General features: G+C 36.7%; 1 protein-coding gene across 1 annotated transcript; it reads right to left on the reverse strand.

The window, feature by feature from the left end:
- Positions 1-1,403: 1,403 nt before the first annotated feature.
- Fmr1 (synaptic functional regulator FMR1) lies at positions 1,404-19,307 on the reverse strand. Its single transcript, XM_080157452.1, has 18 exons — positions 19,106-19,307; positions 18,685-18,927; positions 17,853-17,974; positions 17,406-17,498; positions 9,380-9,486; positions 9,085-9,162; positions 8,560-8,656; positions 8,177-8,331; positions 7,918-8,002; positions 7,468-7,524; positions 7,150-7,245; positions 6,229-6,892; positions 5,299-5,720; positions 5,083-5,173; positions 4,773-4,876; positions 4,041-4,102; positions 2,562-3,896; positions 1,404-1,966 (listed from the first exon to the last, which is right to left on the reverse strand). Exons 1-12 carry the CDS (start codon positions 19,158-19,160, stop codon positions 6,233-6,235), a joined length of 1,848 nt encoding a protein of 615 aa, XP_080013578.1. The 5' UTR covers positions 19,161-19,307; the 3' UTR covers positions 1,404-1,966; positions 2,562-3,896; positions 4,041-4,102; positions 4,773-4,876; positions 5,083-5,173; positions 5,299-5,720; positions 6,229-6,232.
- Between the last annotated feature and the right edge of the window lie 131 nt (positions 19,308-19,438).

Genomic DNA, 19,438 nt, shown 5'->3' on the forward strand with positions numbered 1-19,438 from the left:
GAACATTAACACTTGTAGATTGTCAGAACTGAATTAGCAGAATATTAAATGCATCAGTACAAACGTCAATATTGTAAGAAAATTTGTTGCAAAACTGCATAAATAGATGATACTGTTTAAGGACATACTTATATTTTTCTGGACTTGTTTATAGAATGCTTCTCTTATAACATTGTACCTTGTTGGAATAGGAATCAGTTTTTTAAAAATCAGAAGAATCGGATAATTTTAACATACAAAAATTTGTTGTCAAAAAAGTTAAAAATCGACATGTTTTAAATGGACGTACAGACATTCTGGTATTGATTATAGAGTTGCTACGCTTTCTAAATTGTACCTAACTACTACAGGAATCATCATGCAAAGTTTAGAATCGATGGGGCAATTCTAACCTGTTTAAATTAACGAAAAGTGTCTGCAAAAAAACGACTCAAAAAAACTACGAAAACCTATGAATTTTAAAGGCTATTAGAATAGAGTATGTCTATTGCTGCTAGCTGCCAAACGGCTGAACGTACTTGTAATGCCTGCACGCTGTGTTAAGCGGCATAAGAAGGCCTTACAAATATTCTGGAACGGCCAAGTTCCAATGATGCACAGGAAAAGCTTCACTGATAAAAATAAGTCTTTTTCGCGCATTTATGTGTACTGCACGATAAATGTGCAGTTTTGATTGACATTTTCAGATTATTAGTAGGCCTTCTTTTGTCGGTTGACATTCAGTGCAAACAAAATCTTTACATTCCTGCACCGTTAAACCGTCAGTAGTCTTTACAGTTTATAGATTTTTGAAGATTTTCGTTACCAGGAATATTTTACCGTGAACTGCACTTGACCCCCCTTATTATGTACAAGGATATCTCAAATTGTTACCATTGAGCTATGGCTTGTATAGTTATACACCAGAGGTTTCTATCTCACAAACTTTCGTCCAATATTGCGCATTGTAAATTTTGCAGAGCGCTCGTCTATGGCTTTATTTCTAGAGCTGTTATCAGACTCGGTCGATTTTTTTGGCGCTTGTATATTGTTAAAATGTAGGGAGGCTAGGTTGTAGATTTTCTCTTACTAATGAAGCGGTAAGGTTTCTCCCAAGGGGAGGTAGGAAGCACAGAATCAAAATTTAGGAGTGTGTAAGTAAAAAGAGGTGTAAATCAGCTAATCCCAACAATGAAATTAATTCTGGGAAAAAATCACGAAACCTTTGTGTTTTTTAGCTGTCGTTGGGGGGCAACACATCGTAAAATTGACGACCTCTCCATTTGCCCCCCAAATATTATTTTATATTTATTTTGCTTGTTGGTTATACCTTATACCTGGGTGTAAATAGGACGATAATCCCCATTCTGCACGCCCCTCAATTACTATAAATCAATCAAACACAAAAATAAAGAAGACAAATATCTATGAAAGTGTTATATTTATGTAAAACATAATACTCGAGAATACAAGAGTCAAGAGCAAAAAAATGGAAAAGCAATTATGTTGTAAAGAAAGCATAATTGTTCGTCTGTACGACCAGTACGACCATGTGTGTACTGTGTAGGTAAGTCTACACAGACTAGACTGCACAAATCACAAATAGACTAATAAAATAGAAGGATATGCTGACAATTATGTCATTCAATTTTCATGTAATTATCGAGTAAGATTTAGGAGTTAATGGGTAATATGCTCTTTGAATATTTAGGTTTAATCAAAAAAATAATTAATATAATTTTATAACAATTACACTTATTTGAATAAGAGGGATACAGCTGCCAAATAAAATTATTTAGCCGAAAATATTTGATATAAAATCATATTTACATTATTAAGTATGGGTTATACTTATCATCAATTAAAAAATCTACCATAACATGAATAAAAAATAGGTAAAATATATGCGGCAAAATATTTTTACATCGGATGCAAAATCCCTATAATCAATGAATTGATTGTTTAAATTCATATAATAAATAGCTGGCTAGATAAATGAAATAATTAGAAAGATAAGTATTTTTCAAATTTTCATAAAGGTTTTTTTAATGCAACCATCGCGTAATCAATGCGCAAATGGCACTTAGAAGCCGAATTTCGATATTAAACTTGGTATGAGTAATCCTTTTACTCTATTTTCCCAAAATCTAACAACAAGTTCGAAAAGTAACAGCTAACGGCTCAGCAAATCTATCAATAATAACATAGGACTCAACTTCTTGAACCATATTTTTGCTTTAACTCAAGTGAAATGATACCAAAACCATTTTTTAGATTTCTAGTTCCAGCTGCTATCGGCTAGAACCGGTTAAAAAACGTCTGGGAGCGGCAACGAGTATGATTGTAGATAGGAATTGTGACGGATTTGCCCTGAAAATAGCCAAAAAAAATGGTTTAACAGCTGAACTGCCAGCCTTTACTTTACAAACTTTTTGTCCGATTTTGGGAAAATAGACCTAACAAGGATTACTCATGCCAAGTTTCATAACGAAATTCGGATTCTAAGTGCCATTTGCGCATTGATTACGAGATGGTTGCATTACCCCCCCCCCCCCCCTATGTTTTATTATTCATAAAGTAACCTTTTTAAACTCCAAGGCTTAAAAAGATGTCTTTTTAACTAAATGTTTTGATATTACATGTGAAACATTAATTAAGGAAAACAATTCTTTTAAAAGGAGGGGGCAGAAAACTTGATTTTTATTAAACCAAACCTAAAAGACAAAACAAAACTTGACCAAAAAAGGTAACAACACTAAAACTTGGAGTTGCAGTTTCTTTAATGTATAGCACAATGTGCAACTGTGAAAACAACGCACAGCAGCTAAACCGCCGAAATAATTTTGCCTTTTCTGATTTCTCTTCAAGAGAAAAACAAATCGGCGGGAAACGGTGCTTTTCGGTTGGTTCCATCGCCGTTAATACACAGTTCTAAACTGTACTACATTAAAGCAACTGCAATGCCAAGTTTGAGAGCTTTAACTCTTTTTTTTTTTTGGGTGGAGTTCCTTTGAGTTTTAGGTTTGGTTACAGAAAAGGTCTCATCTGCCTCCCCCCTTTATATTTTATATACAATAAAATGATGAGATCAATATGAAAGGGGGACATGAACTATACAGAGATCTCGTAAAACAAAATGTTAAAGCTTCCTACAAACAATAGCCTAGGACGTTTTGTGGAAATTGATTAAAAAATCTTGCGTTTAGCTGTTAAAATGTCGCAATTCATAGTTTATGTTAGAATTTCCATCAATTGATATTAACATCTAACAATTTGAAAAGTAAAAAAATGACACTAGTTAAGAATTATTTTATCTGGTTTTCCTATTAACGGTTTTAAAATAAATTATATTACAGGCTTTCTATGTTTCCACAATTTTTTACAGGATCACTGTAGTGTATAGTTCGTTTCCCCATTTGTTCTGGCATTATTTGAAATACTTATCATTCTAATTTTCCAGTAAAAATTATTAAGTAGAAATAATTAACTATTGGTCATAACTTGCTTAAAATTACATAAACATGATCATTGGGACAATTAAGTTTAATTATTACTAAGACAAGATAATATCATAGACTGTGGCATTAATAAGTAGTAAAAAACAAACAATTTTGTTATAGATGTATAAATATAAATGGCAGTCTACTCCGCATTTCAACAAAACAAAAATTAAAATAAGTTAATTTGATAAAGTTTAGAGAAATGTGACTTAGTTATGCAGGAGTAGATTAGTACAAAGCAACAATTTTAGAATTACACCAAACAATTTGAGTTTTAAGAAAAATAATAAGTTAGGATACAATAATGAAAGCAAATAACTTAACAGTCCCAAAAAAGGGCATTTAAATAATGAATCAATTGCACATTTTAGTTGGTTAGAAAATATTTTTTTTGTTTAAATACGTACTTCTATTGAACTTTTTAAAGAGAAGATATTTAAATTTAAGCCTTTAGAATTAATTTTCACGTATCTCATGTAATAGGCAAATACCTATTGTTACCTCTTTAAAAGCCTTTAGCCTTAAAACTTAAATATCTTCACGATTTCAAATGCTATTTACCTACGACGCAGTGTATTGCTATAAAAACGTAAGCAATTTAAAAATTGAATATTGATATAATGCTGCGAAAAAGGTTACAGATCATTACAAAAGTATAATTTATACAGGGGCGAATTAATTTTTTACAATAAACATGATTTTAACTAATGCCTATGAATTTTATAATGTACAAAAAGAGAAAATAAGACCGACATTGCTCCTGATTCCTCGCCGACCTTGTCAAAATTACCAAGTTGGTCCAAGAACATCGGCAAACATAAATTGAATTTGGTGAGACGAAGAAAAAAATTATGGAATCTAAAATTACATTAAAAATAAGAACTATTAGGCGGCTAGCAGCATAACGGCCAAAAGTTAGTGTTAAGTTTCGCATGAGACAGTGTACAAATTATGCACATCAAACTTCTGGCGGAGAATATTATAGAATATTTAGCCGTTTAGCCGCTAACAGTTTGAAGTTCTTAGGTTTTAGGAAATTTCGATTCCAGCAAATTTGTACCGTGAACTCTACCGGTTCTGCCATTTGATCAATTGGCTAAAGTTGATTAAGATGTTAAGAAATGTCTCCCCATATTAACATCCACTGTGCGAATACTAAACTAGAAAAGCTAAGTCAATGGCAGTTCTAGTTACAAAAAAAACATAAGTAGTTATTAAAGCTTTACTAAAGTTGAATAAATAAAGTTGAAACTCAGAGCAACAATAAAAAAAAAATATCAGATCACATTTCACCCCTGTAATAAAATCTAAATAAATATTTGATTCGACTATAATTAAGATATTGTGTACAAGAACTATAAACTGGTTTCATTTATACTATCCACACGTAGCCTGAGCTAGGTATAGGTTTATCTGAACATTCAATTGACTCTTATAAAAAGGTGAAAATTGTAAGATTTTGAAAAAATATTATGAGTAGGTACAATTTATTTTTAAATAAAAAGTAATCTTGGTTAATAATGTATAAATTCTAAAATTATCGTGAATTGTAAAAAAATGAGGATAACTTCAAAGTCTCATAATATATGATGTTCGGTTAAACCTGCTCTTAACTCTGGCTAGGTGTGCAAAACTATTATTTAAGTATCAAATATTTATCTTTTTCATCTTATCATTTTCATTTGAGTATTAATCTGTTAATTATAACTTGGAAAAATAATAACTAATAAATAACAAACTTTGGCTTTGAAACGATTTTCTTAGGCTAGATAAGTAACAGGTTACAATGTCAAATATAAACCGGGAAGAAATCTTCTACTTAAGCAACTAAATTAATACTCAATGAAAATACAAAATTTGTTAGTTATGTTCTAGTTGGTTACAGTATTGATGCGAGTTGAGCCTACGTGCTTTGCTATACGAGAATTTTGAAATAGCAAATATATATAGATACAGGTTAGCACAGCTGATTTTAAAGCTTGTAGCAAGAATTCTGTGTATTTAGCTGTTATAATCACTATTAACTTAAAAATATTAGCTGGCACATGTTAAGCACTGTATATGATCATATAACTTAATATAAATTAGCGGCAAATGTTTGAATTTTCAGCGTAGAGTTAAACGGCTAGCACATAATCACACTGTAACATGTTAACTCTAGAAAAGTGTCCCCCAACAATACTTTATGTAAGCAATTTTATCTCTAATATTAGTAGTAATGGCAGATTCTTTAAATCAAACCTAAAATAAATATTTATGATATTAGAATAAAGCTATTGGATTGTCATACTATCTGTTTATTAAAGATAAATAAAATATCATATGTTATCTAACTAGAAAGAATTAATTTTTACTCTGTAAATAGGTTATTTTATTTGAAAGGGGGGGGGGGGGGCGAAAGTGACACTTTTTGAAACCAAAACTAAAAGTCAACAAAGGAACTCAACTAAAAAAAGAGTTACAGGTCTGAGATTTTGCATGGCAGTTGCTTAAAAGGGATACAATATGGAACTGTGAAGAAACGGCGGCGCAACCGCCGAAAACCGCCGTTTCCCGCCGAAAGTTTTTTCGCCTTTTCTCGGCAAAAATGTCAGACCTGTAACTCTTTTTTTAGTTGACTTTTAGTTTTTGTTTCAAAAAGTGTCACTTTCGCCCCCCCCCCCTTTATAGACAAATAAAAAATGTTCTTATTAATGCTTACATCACTTTTTTGTTAATTTCTCTAAAAAAATTGATAAAAAAGACTTACTGGCTTAGTTCGTGGTGACTTCTTTACTTTTCTTGCTATTTGTGGAAATTGGAATTGAATTACGAATTTTTTCTTCTTGTCTATCAGCATTGCTTTCTCCTCTTCCCGTTGATCTTTCCCCATTGGATCCTACTCCATTACGCTCTGCATCCCCGCCGCGAGAACCGCCCAAGCCGCCATTTCTATCCTCTCCTCTGCCGTTAGGTCGATGATCCCCCCGATCCTTTCTTCTATCATCTCTTCTGCCATCCTGCTGTCTGTCTTCCCTTCTGTCCGTGCGATCATCTCCACGTCTTCCACTGTCAGGTTTACCGCCGCCATCTTCCTTGACTCTGTCATCGCGCCGCTCCAATCTGTCTCCGCCGCCGCTGTTGACACGATCATCTCCACGTCTAGAGTCATCATACTTCTTATCGAACCCTCCACGGCTTCCACCTCCTCTACCGCCACGATCACCCACTCGGTGGTCATCTCGTCCAAAGTCCCGGCGACCGCCACCACGAGTTCCACGGAACCCACCGCCTCCACGATGAAATCTGCCTCTGGAACCACCTCTGCCCCCATGGTCATCGCGGTCCATGCGGTCATAGCTATCTCTTCCTCTGCCACGGCCCCCACGGCCACGTCCACGATCTCCTCTGTAACCTCGAGATGAGGAATCGTTCTAAAACAAGGGGGATAAAAATATATAAAAAAAAACAAGAAATTGGGTGGGGGATTTGCTGTTTTTTTTCCCCTCAAGTTGCCTATCAGGAATTGAAACCCCTCCACCTTAAACCTTAAATAAAATTACACCAACCATCTAATAATAACCCCTCAACCATGTTTTTTTTTTAAATTTCAAAACTGTTTAAAGAAATTAACAACAGCCCTTTTTTTGTCCTCGTAGCCTAATAAAGTTTTTGTTAATTTTGTATTCACCTCATAAGACTGTGAGCCAGAATGTTGCCATTGTGATCTTGTGGCACTCTTTAGCTGCTGGTCAATCTCCAACTTTTCCAGGCGCAATTGTTCAACCTAAAAGTAAGTAGATACTAAATTGGTGAAATATATTTTTTAGAAGCAAAGAAGCTCATAATTTTTTAGTCTGTTAGTAATGATAGGACCGCCGATTTATATTATCAAGAATATCTTTTTATCTCAAATAACCTTTCTTAAATATACTAGACAGTGAGATAAAAAGATCAATACTTATTGCTGTATGAATAGAAGAATACAATGAATCAAAGTATTTTTTACCTCCTTTAAATGGTTTATGTGATATTCCAAAAGAAGATTACCATTTTCTATTGCATCCTAAAAAGAATATTAATCATTAATCTATAGTAATTTGATTGCAGATAGTACTAATTAAAATTTGCTAAAAAATAATCAAGAAATGTGTTTTTACAGTCCTAAACCTAATAAACTATATTTTGCCGTCTGTGATAAAGAGTAGTTTATTTACATTACTTCCAAACTTTATGCATGTAAAAAATTCTGAATTTCATCTTATCCATACTACCACCTCTTAATGTGTCCCAACCCTTTCAAAGAAAATATGTACACAAATTATCAAAATCTAATTTAAGCTGACCCTTTAAGATGATTACTTTGTGTAACCCCCCCCCCCCCCCCCTTTAAAAACAGGGGAGGGCGGGGGTCACTTTATGCTGTTATGGATGTTGAGAAAAACTTTTTGCAACTGACCTTAGTACCAACAAAAATGAATGGAATATTTCCCTCTTCTCTGGGTACAGATGGTTCAGGCTCATTGTCACCTTCTATTCGAACTCTAAAAGAAAACAAAATATATTTATATCAAAATATTTTTCAGAACCATTATATCAATTAAGAGATATTGATTTAAAAATTGCAATTAAACACTAAGTCTCTGAACTAAAAACCCATACAATATTTACGGTAATTAAGTAATGATTCTGCCAGTGTCAGTTAGCATATTTTATACCTGACTAAACCGGATTTATCAACTATCTCCTGTATGAATCTGCCATTCTTGCCAATAACCTTGCCAACCAGATTGCGTGGGACCTGGTGGGCAGCCTCGGAGTATTCCAGCATTAGTCGAGCCTTCTCCACACTCTCCTTAGACTCACCAACCACCTAGAAAAGAACACAAAATGTTTGGAGTGCGTTCATGTAAGAATTAATGCCTAAATAAATCCTTGATGTTCAGTTTCGATATTATAAGTTACCTATTCATTTAAATAGATGTTGGATGGATACATTACCGCCTTAAAATTACTTAAGAAGCAGGCACATATTTTAACCGAGCAGTTGTTTTTCTTTATTTATGATCATGTTTTAATTTTTTTAACAAAAGTTATTTACCTTGAATGTGCAAGAATCCTCGATTATTTCTACATTGATAACACCATCCACTTTCCTGGCCTGTTGGATGTTTTGTCCGTGTGTACCGATAGCCAAACTAGATAAGTTTTATCGATTATTTGTGTCCACTAAATGAAACTTCAATAGAAAATAGGAAAATCTGATCCAGTTTCGTTTTAATTTAACAATTTTTGGACCTAAATCCTTGTTCGTAACAACCACTTTTAGAAAGTCTAAAATCATCCTGGCACCTATGTGAAGTTTTCCACACATGAAAATCTCAATCGGTTAAATTGTTAACAAAATCTTAACAGACAGACTAAAAAACCTTACTACTTTTAATAAAAGGATATTTCAACGTTCTGTCTATAATAAGAAATATAAGAAAATATATAAGGCTCTAATTGTGTGTCATAAATCGTTATTTGTCTGTAATAACCCCATAATCTCTCATACTTTCAAGATAAATGGACTAAAGCATGCAGGGTAATTTTTGGTTGATTAATAAAACTGACTCAAGCTTACCCCATTAGTTCTTCCATTACTGCAAACTCTTCAGTAAACTGTTTGGTCTCCTTCAGATGTTTAGCAGCTTCTTCGGTTCTAAAAAATAAAAACATGCAAATTTTGAAAATGGTGAATGCATTTAATGCATAAATACTTAAATCTTAAAACAATGGCTGATGGGTGTCAACGTAAAGCCTAAGTAAATAGTTATATAATTTTAAAACTCAGAATTCACCATATGTGTACCGTGTATGCGCCATATAACTTAATTAGTTTAACCCATCATAACAAATATATCTATAAAATAACTTACTTTTTTAATAGAATATTACGGTGAGAGAGACTTCTGTAGTGCATATCTTTCAAAATTTCAGCTTTCTTTCTAGTTCCTTCGTTTCTGGTTATTACTAACAACGAGCCCTAAAATAAATATTTTATTGTTTAGGTTTATACATATCTCAATTAGAAAAGTAAGATTTGTGTATATCCGTCCAGGCCTACAAACTAATTCAGCTATGATTTAGAAGGCTTTCATGAAAAGCACAATCTAATGATCCAGACATTACTAATATCTTATTCTTGATGTAAAATTACACTAAAGGGGGATGTGGAAAATAACCATTTGGGCAGGGGGGGGGGTTTACTCGAGAACCCTTAGAGCTAGAGGGAGCTAATTTTGGATATAAGCTTCTATGGGGCCAAAGTTACTTTTAAAATTATCGTCGACCCCCCACCCCCCCCCAATTTTTTTTTTTTTGGGGGGGGGCGGGTGGATTATACTATGGGATGTTTCTCATAAACGACTTGAGATAAATGGAGCAAACCTTGGGATACAAGTTTTGTAGGCCTATATTTGATATTAGAATTATCGTTGACCACCCACCCACCCCAAAACCCCTAATTTGGGGGGGGGGAGGGGCGGGTGAATTATACTATAGGGTGTTTCTCATAAACGACTTGAGATATATGGAGCAAACCTTAGGATACAAGTTTTGTAGGCCTATATTTGATTTTAGAATTATCGTTGACCACCCACCCACCCCAAAACCCCTAATTTGGGGGGGGGGGGCGGGTGAAATATACTATAGGGTGTTTCTCATAAATGACTTGAGATAAATGGAGCAAACCTTAGGATACAAGTTTTGTAGGCCTATATTTGATTTTATAATTATCGATGACCACCCACTCACCCCCAAACCCCTAATTTTTTTGGGGGGGGGGGCGGGTGGATTATACTATAGGGTGTTTCTCATAAACAACTTGCAGCAATTTTATTTTGGGTGCTACTCCCTTAGTTTTAGAGATAATTGGATGAAATCTTTTGGGCTGGGTCACTAATTACCCCAACTATTGGTATCTTTAAAAAAACGGCTGCGAGACCGCCGCTCCCGCCGCCCGCCGCCATTTACCGCCGCCACTAAAAAAAAAAATTTTATTGCATTTCTCGCCGAATTAGGCAATTTGGAATCATTTGAGACCATGTTATTTTTTTCAAAAATTTTTCACCTTACAAGCAACCCTGCGGGGGATTTAGTCATTTTTTTTTTTAAATTCTCAAAAAAAAATAACATGGTCTCAAATGATTCCAAATTGCCTAATTCGGCGAGAAATGCAATAAAAAAATTTTTTTTGATGGCGGCTGTAAACGGCGGCGGGCGGCGGGAGCGGCGGTCCCGCCGCCGTTTTTTTAAAAAGATACCAATAGTTGGGGTAATTAGTGACCCAGCCCAAAAGATTTCATCCAATTATCTCTAAAACTAAGGGAGTAGCACCCAAAATAAAATTGCTGGTATGTCGTGTGATAAGTCACCACATTTCCCCCCCCCCCTTTACTTACAATTTTGTTTCGACTTTTATTTTGGGTGCCACTCCCTTAGTTTTAGAGATAATTGGATGAAATCTTTTGGGCTGGGTCACTAATTACCCCAACTATTGGTATCTTTAAAAAAAACGGCAGCAGGACCGCCGCTCCCGCCGCCCGTCGCCATTTACCGCCGCCACCAAAAAATTTTTTTTATTGCATTTCTCGCCGAATTAGGCAATTTGGAATCATTTGAGACCATGTTATTTTTTTCAAAAATTTTTCGCCTTCCAAGCAACCCTGCGGGGGATTTAGTCATTTTTTTCAAATTCTCAAAAAAAAACATGGTCTCAAATGATTCCAAATTGCCTAATTCGGCGAGAAATGCAATAAAAAAATTTTTTTTGATGGCGGCAGTAAACGGCGGCGGGAAGCGGGAGCGGCGGTCCCGCCGCCGTTTTTTTTAAAAGATACCAATAGTTGGGGTAATTAGTGACCCAGCCCAAAAGATTTCATCCAATTATCTCTAAAACTAAGGGAGTAGCACCCAAAATAAAATTGCTGGTATGTCGTGTGATAAGTCACCACATTTCCCCCCCCCCTTTACTTACAATTTTGTTTCGACTTTTATTTTGGGTGCCACTCCCTTAGTTTTAGAGATAATTGGATGAAATCTTTTGGGCTGGGTCACTAATCACCCCAACTATTGGTATCTTTAAAAAAAACGGCAGCAGGACCGCCGCTCCCGCCGCCCGTCGCCATTTACCGCCGCCACCAAAAAAATTTTTTTATTGCATTTCTCGCCGAATTAGGCCATTTGGAATCATTTGAGACCATGTTATTTTTTTCAAAAATTTTTTGCCTTACAAGCAACCCTGCGGGGGATTTAGTCATTTTTTTCAAATTCTCAAAAAAAAAACATGGTCTCAAATGATTCCAAATTGCCTAATTCGGCGAGAAATGCAATAACAAAATTTTTTTGATGGCGGCTGTAAACGGCGGCGGGCGGCGGGAGCGGCGGTCCCACCGCCGTTTTTTTTTTAAAGATACCAATAGTTGGGGTAATTACTGACCCAGCCCAAAAGATTTCATCCAATTATCTCTAAAACTAAGGGAGCAGCACCCAAAATAAAAGTCGAAACAAAATTGTAAGTAAATTGGGGGGGGGGGGGAAATGTGGTGACTTGTCACTCAACATACCAGCAATTTTATTTTGGGTGCTACTCCCTTAGTTTTAGAGATAATTGGATGAAATCTTTTGGGCTGGGTCACTAATTACCCCAACTATTGGTATCTTTAAAAAAAAACGGCAGCAGGACCGCCGCTCCAGCCGCCCGCCGCCATTTACCGCCGCCACCAAAAAAAATTTTTTTTATTGCATTTCTCGCCGAATTAGGCAATTTGGAATCATTTGAGACCATGTTATTTTTTTAAAAAATTTTTCACCTTACAAGCAACCCTGCGGTCCCGCCGCCGTTTTTTTTTAAAGATACCAATAGTTGGGGTAATTAGTGACTCAGCCCAAAAGATTTCATCCAATTATCTCAAGGGGGGGCCTAATTCGGCGAGAAATGCAATAAAATTTTTTTTTTTTGATGGCGGCTGTAAACGGCGGCGGGAGCGGCGGTCCCGCCGCCGTTTTTTTTAAAAGATACCAATAGTTGGGGTAATTAGTGACCCAGCCCAAAAGATTTCATCCAATTATCTCTAAAACTAAGGGAGTAGCACCCAAAATAAAAGTCGAAACAAAATTGTAAGTAAATTGGGGGGGGAAATGTGGTGACTCGTCACACGACATACCAGCAATTTTATTTTGGGTGCTACTCCCTTAGTTTTAGAGATAATTGGATGAAATCTTTTGGGCTGGGTCACTAATTACCCCAACTATTGGTATCTTTAAAAAAAACGGCAGCAGGACCGCCGCTCCCGCCGCCCGCCGCCATTTACCGCCGCCACCAAAAAAAAATTTTTTTTATTGCATTTCTCGCCGAATTAGGCAATTTGGAATCATTTGAGACCATGTTATTTTTTTCAAAATTTTTCACCTTACAAGCAACCCTGCGGTCCCGCCGCCGTTTTTTTTAAAAGATACCAATAGTTGGGGTAATTAGTGACCCAGCCCAAAAGATTTCATCCAATTATCTCAAGGGGGGGCCTAATTCAGCGAGAAATGCAATAAAAAAAAATTTTTTTGATGGCGGCTGTTAACGGCGGCGGGCGGCGGGAGCGGTGGTCCCCTGCAGGGTTGCTTGTAAGGCGAAAAATTTTTGAAAAAAATAACATGGTCTCAAATGATTCCAAATTGCCTAATTCAGCGAGAAATGCCATAAAAAAAATTTTTTGGTGGCGGCGGTAAACGGCGACGGGCGGCGGGAGCGGCGGTCCCGCCGCCGTTTTTTTTAAAGATACCAATAGTTGGGGTAATTAGTGACCCAGCCCAAAAGATTTCATCCAATTATCTCTAAAACTAAGGGAGTAGCACCCAAAATAAAATTGCTGGTATGTCGTGTGATGAGTCACCACATTTCCCCCCCCAATTTACTTACAATTTTGTTTCGACTTTTATTTTGGGTGCCACTCCCTTAGTTTTAGAGATAATTAGATGAAATCTTTTGGGCTGGGTCACTAATTACCCCAACTATTGGTATCTTTAAAAAAAAACGGCGGCTGGACCGCCGCTCCTGCCGCCCGCCGCCGTTTACAGCCGCCATAAAAAAAAAAATTTTTATTGCATTTCTCGCCGAATTAGGCAATTTGGAATCATTTGAGACCATGTTATTTTTTTTGAGAATTTGAAAAAAATGACTAAATCCCCCGCAGGGTTGCTTGTAAGGTGAAAAATTTTTGAAAACAATAACATGGTCTCAAATGATTCCTAATTGCCTAATTCGGCGAGAAATGCAATAAAAAAAAAATTTTTTGGTGGCGGCGGTAAATGGCGGCGGGCAGCGGGAGCGGCGGTCTCGCAGCCGTTTTTTTAAAGATACCAATAGTTGGGGTAATTAGTGACCCAGCCCAAAAGATTTCATCCAATTATCTCTAAAACTAAGGGAGTAGCACCCAAAATAAAATTGCTGGTATGTCGTGTGATGAGTCACCACATTTCCCCCCCCAATTTACTTACAATTTTGTTTCGACTTTTATTTTGGGTGCCACTCCCTTAGTTTTAGAGATAATTGGATGAAATCTTTTGGGCTGGGTCACTAATTACCCCAACTATTGGTATCTCTTAAAAAAAACGGCGGCGGGACCGCAGGGTTGCTTGTAAGGTGAAAAATTTTGAAAAAAATAACATGGTCTCAAATGATTCCAAATTGCCTAATTCGGCGAGAAATGCAATAAAAAAAAAATTTTTTTTGGTGGCGGCGGTAAATGGCGGCGGGCGGCGGTCCTGCTGCCGTTTTTTTTAAAGATACCAATAGTTGGGGTAATTAGTGACCCAGCCCAAAAGATTTCATCCAATTATCTCTAAAACTAAGGGAGTAGCACCCAAAATAAAATTGCTGGTGTGTCGTGTGACGAGTCACCACATTTCCCCCCCCAATTTACTTACAATTTTGTTTCGACTTTTATTTTGGGTGCTACTCCCTTAGTTTTAGAGATAATTGGATGAAATCTTTTGGGCTGGGTCACTTATTACCCCAACTATTGGTATCTTTAAAAAAAAACGGCGGCGGGACCGCCGCTCCCGCCGCCCGCCGCCGTTTACAGCCGCCATCAAAAAAATTTTTTTTATTGCATTTCTCGCCGAATTAGGCCCCCCCTTGAGATAATTGGATGAAATCTTTTGAGCTGGGTCACTAATTACCCCAACTATTGGTATCTTTTAAAAAAAACGGCGGCGGGACCGCAGGGTTGCTTGTAAGGTGAAAAATTTTTTAAAAAAATAACATGGTCTCAAATGATTCCAAATTGCCTAATTCGGCGAGAAATGCAATAAAAAAAAATTTTTTTTGGTGGCGGCGGTAAATGGCGGCGGGAGCGGCGGTCCTGCTGCCGTTTTTTTTAAAGATACCAATAGTTGGGGTAATTAGTGACCCAGCCCAAAAGATTTCATCCAATTATCTCTAAAACTAAGGGAGTAGCACCCAAAATAAAATTGCTGGTATGTTGTGTGACGAGTCACCACATTTCCCCCCCCCCAATTTACTTACAATTTTGTTTCGACTTTTATTTTGGGTGCTGCTCCCTTAGTTTTAGAGATAATTGGATGAAATCTTTTGGGCTGGGTCACTAATTACCCCAACTATTGGTATCTTTAAAAAAAACGGCGGCGGGACCGCCGCTCCCGCCGCCCGCCGCCGTTTACAGCCGCCATCAAAAAAATTTTTGTTATTGCATTTCTCGCCGAATTAGGCAATTTGGAATCATTTGAGACCATGTTTTTTTTTTGAGAATTTGAAAAAAATGACTAAATCCCCCGCAGGGTTGCTTGTAAGGCGAAAAATTTTTGAAAAAAATAACATGGTCTCAAATGATTCCAAATTGCCTAATTCGGCGAGAAATGCAATAAAAAAATTTTTTTGGTGGCGGCGGTAAATGGCGACGGGCGGCGGGAGCGGCGGTCCTGCTGCCGTTTTTTTTAAAGATACCAATAGTTTGGGTAATTAGTGACCCAGCCCAAAAGATTTCATCCAATTATCTCTAAAACTAAGGGAGTGGCACCCAAAATAAAAGTCGAAACAAAATTGTAAGTAAAGGGGGGGGGGGGAAATGTGGTGACTTATCACACGACATACCAGCAATTTTATTTTGGGTGCTACTCCCTTAGTTTTAGAGATAATTGGATGAAATCTTTTGGGCTGGGTCACTAATTACCCCAACTATTGGTATCTTTTAAAAAAAACGGCGGCGGGACCGCCGCTCCCGCTTCCCGCCGCCGTTTACTGCCGCCATCAAAAAAAATTTTTTTATTGCATTTCTCGCCGAATTAGGCAATTTGGAATCATTTGAGACCATGTTTTTTTTTTGAGAATTTGAAAAAAATGACTAAATCCCCCGCAGGGTTGCTTGTAAGGCGAAAAATTTTTGAAAAAAATAACATGGTCTTAAATGATTCCAAATTGCCTAATTCGGCGAGAAATGCAATAAAAAAAATTTTTTGGTGGCGGCGGTAAATGGCGACGGGCGGCGGGAGCGGCGGTCCTGCTGCCTTTTTTTTTAAAGATACCAATAGTTGGGGTAATTAGTGACCCAGCCCAAAAGATTTCATCCAATTATCTCTAAAACTAAGGGAGTAGCACCCAAAATAAAATTGCTGGTATGTCGTGTGATAAGTCACCACATTTCCCCCCCCCCCCCTTTACTTACAATTTTGTTTCGACTTTTATTTTGGGTGCCACTCCCTTAGTTTTAGAGATAATTGGATGAAATCTTTTGGGCTGGGTCACTAATTACCCCAACTATTGGTATCTTTTTAAAAAAACGGCGGCGGGACCGCCGCTCCCGCCGCCCGCCGCCGTTTACAGCCGCCATCAAAAAAAATTTATTTATTGCATTTCTCGCCGAATTAGGCAATTTGGAATCATTTGAGACCATGTTATTTTTTTTTGAGAATTTGAAAAAAATGAATAAATCCCCCGCAGGGTTGCTTGTAAGGTGAAAAATTTTTGAAAAAAATAACATGGTCTCAAATGATTCCAAATTGCCTAATTCGGCGAGAAATGCAATAAAAAAATTTTTTTTAGTGGCGGCGGTAAATGGTGGCGGGCGGCGGGAGCGGCGGTCTCGCAGCCGTTTTTTTAAAGATACCAATAGTTGGGGTAATTAGTGACCCAGCCCAAAAGATTTCATCCAATTATCTCTAAAACTAAGGGAGTAGCACCCAAAATAAAATTGCTGCAAGTCGTTTATGAGAAACACCCTATAGTATAATCCACCCGCCCCCCCCCCCCCAAAAAAAAAAATTAGGGGTTTGGGGGTGAGTGGGTGGTCAACGATAATTATAAAATCAAATATAGGCCTACAAAACTTGTATCCTAAGGTTTGCTCCATTTATCTCAAGTCGTTTATGAGAAACACCCTATAGTATAATTCACCCGCCCCCCCCCCCCAAATTAGGGGTTTTGGGGTGGGTGGGTGGTCAACGATAATTCTAAAATCAAATATAGGCCTACAAAACTTGTATCCTAAGGTTTGCTCCATTTATCTCAAGTCGTTTATGAGAAACACCCTATAGTATATTTCACCCGCCCCTCCCCCCCCCCCCAAAAAAATTAGGGGTTTTGGGGTGGGTGGGTGGTCAACGATAATTCTAATATCAAATATAGGCCTACAAAACTTGTATCCCAAGGTTTGCTCCATTTATCTCAAGTCGTTTATGAGAAACATCCCATAGTATAATCTACCCGCCCCCCCCAAAAAAAAAAAAATTTGGGGGGGGGGTGGGGGGTCGACGATAATTTTAAAAGTAACTTTGGCCCCATAGAAGCTTATATCCAAAATTAGCTCCCTCTAGCTCTAAGGGTTCTCGAGTAAACCCCCCCCCCCTGCCCAAATGGTTATTTTCCACATCCCCCTTGAAGATAGCTAGTTTTACCTTATCTGGAATGTATTTAACAACACTGGCATCAATAGACTTTTTAAATTCATTGTGTGCTTCTCCTTCCTCTCCATCTTCTTTACAAAAATCCTAAAATATTACAAAATTAATTGATCTCTCAAGTTAAGATTCAGTTGTTGAATAGGTATATGTTTTTTTTACTACAATCTTGCTAAAGCTACTGGATTATTACCTCACCCTGGCCTAGAGTTCAGGCGGGTTTTACATTGTAATATTACTAATCACTACACTAAAAAAGACCTCATTCAAACATCAATTTAGAACGAGACATAGAAAAATAATGTAATTAACTGTAAATAGTTTACCTATTGAATACATAATACAACCAAAAGTAGTCTTAAAACATTAATTACGATTTTCAACAGAATTATTTAATATTAAACATTTCAACTTCTCTAATACACAAATCTTAATAATCTTAACCTGTAAATCATCTGGAACATTAAGTTGGAATGTGATAAAGGTTCTGTTTGTGATTGGGGGTTCCGTGCTCTTGGGACGAATACGTTCAGATGGAACTATCTCAGTATATTTGGTATCCCATCCTAGAAAATAAAACAGTTCCATTAAGTGTATGGGTCAGGTGATAACAATATACTTCAATAGATGAATTAAGTACAACATCAACTTTGAACAATATGAATACCGTATTCTGTGTTGAACTTCATAAGATTTCTATCGCAATGATGAATAAATGATAAGCGATTACTAAAAAGATAATAGAGCAAATCCTTTAATGATGATAGATCGGCAATCTCGACCCCTTTGGTAAAATTACCCTATATGCCTCTAGAACCAAATAAACTATTAAATAGGTAATTTTTATACCATCCTTCTACATCATCAATAAGAATACTATAGTCGACGCAATAGCCATGTTAATGAATAGGTGAAATTTTCGTGCTCGACCCATTTTTTAACTGTAATTACAGTATCATTAAATATTAAATTAAAATAATAGGATGTGTGTTTATTTAATATATTTAATATGTCATTGGAATGGTACCTAAAGATCAAATCCCCTGCGAAAAATTTACCTAACCGAAAATTCTTTACTGTTTCTTTAAACAAAATCAATTAAAGGTTCTTGACCCCGTTCATTCACGTTATTATCCTGCAAACATTGCCTTCAATCTGATACATTAAATCTAAATTTTTATGATCAAATAATAATTGAGAGAAAATTTCATATATTTCGCATTAATATAGATAATAAAACCTAATCATAAATACAAAATACACGAACATTTCTTACCTAGATATTCGACAACATAAAAATCTCCTTTGATCATAGAAATACTTGCCCTCCACCACCCACATGACTCCTGGTCGCAGGCGCGGGAGAACACCTCAATCTCCTCGCCCACCTGATACTCAGCAGGAACCGAGGGGGCGGGCGGAGGCAGACGCACCCGAGCAAATGGAAAAGTGCTTTCTGGCTGCCAATCACGGTCAAATCTTAACTTGATTGCGTCTGGAAAGACATCCGTCACATAGGCCTAATGCACAGATATATTAGTTTTCAGTTAAAATTAAAACACCGGTAGGTTGAAAAATACTAAAAGTTAACTACACGAGAATTTTGGTATTAAATAGAAATATCAAATAAATAATGGATTATATATAACTAAACAAGTATATGAATCGTACTTCAATAATAAAAACAAATATATATTCCTTGTAGTAAGCTCCATTCTGTCCCTGGACCTCAACAAGAACACTCTCCTTCATCCTTGCGGAATATTCCTCCTTGCTAGTAAAAGCTCACTTTAACCACCAGTTGTTATTAATAAAGCTCAGAGTCAATACTTTTAACAAATCCTTTTTTAAAGCCGCATAGAAGATTATTTGCAAAACTTTTTATTTAGCAAAGTTTCCCCTTTTTTTAGCAGCAAGTGTACACTGATTAGCCACACCAAACCCTAGACTTGAATGTCGTCGTTGACGAAGGACCGCCGCGGCACAATAATGTTGAGCCCTGGATTTCGTTTTTGAATTTATAGTAATGA

Source organism: Acartia tonsa, chromosome 4 (genome assembly GCF_053477335.1).
Source record: "Acartia tonsa isolate MP-2025a chromosome 4, ASM5347733v1, whole genome shotgun sequence".
Lineage (NCBI taxonomy): Eukaryota > Metazoa > Arthropoda > Copepoda > Calanoida > Acartiidae > Acartia > Acartia tonsa.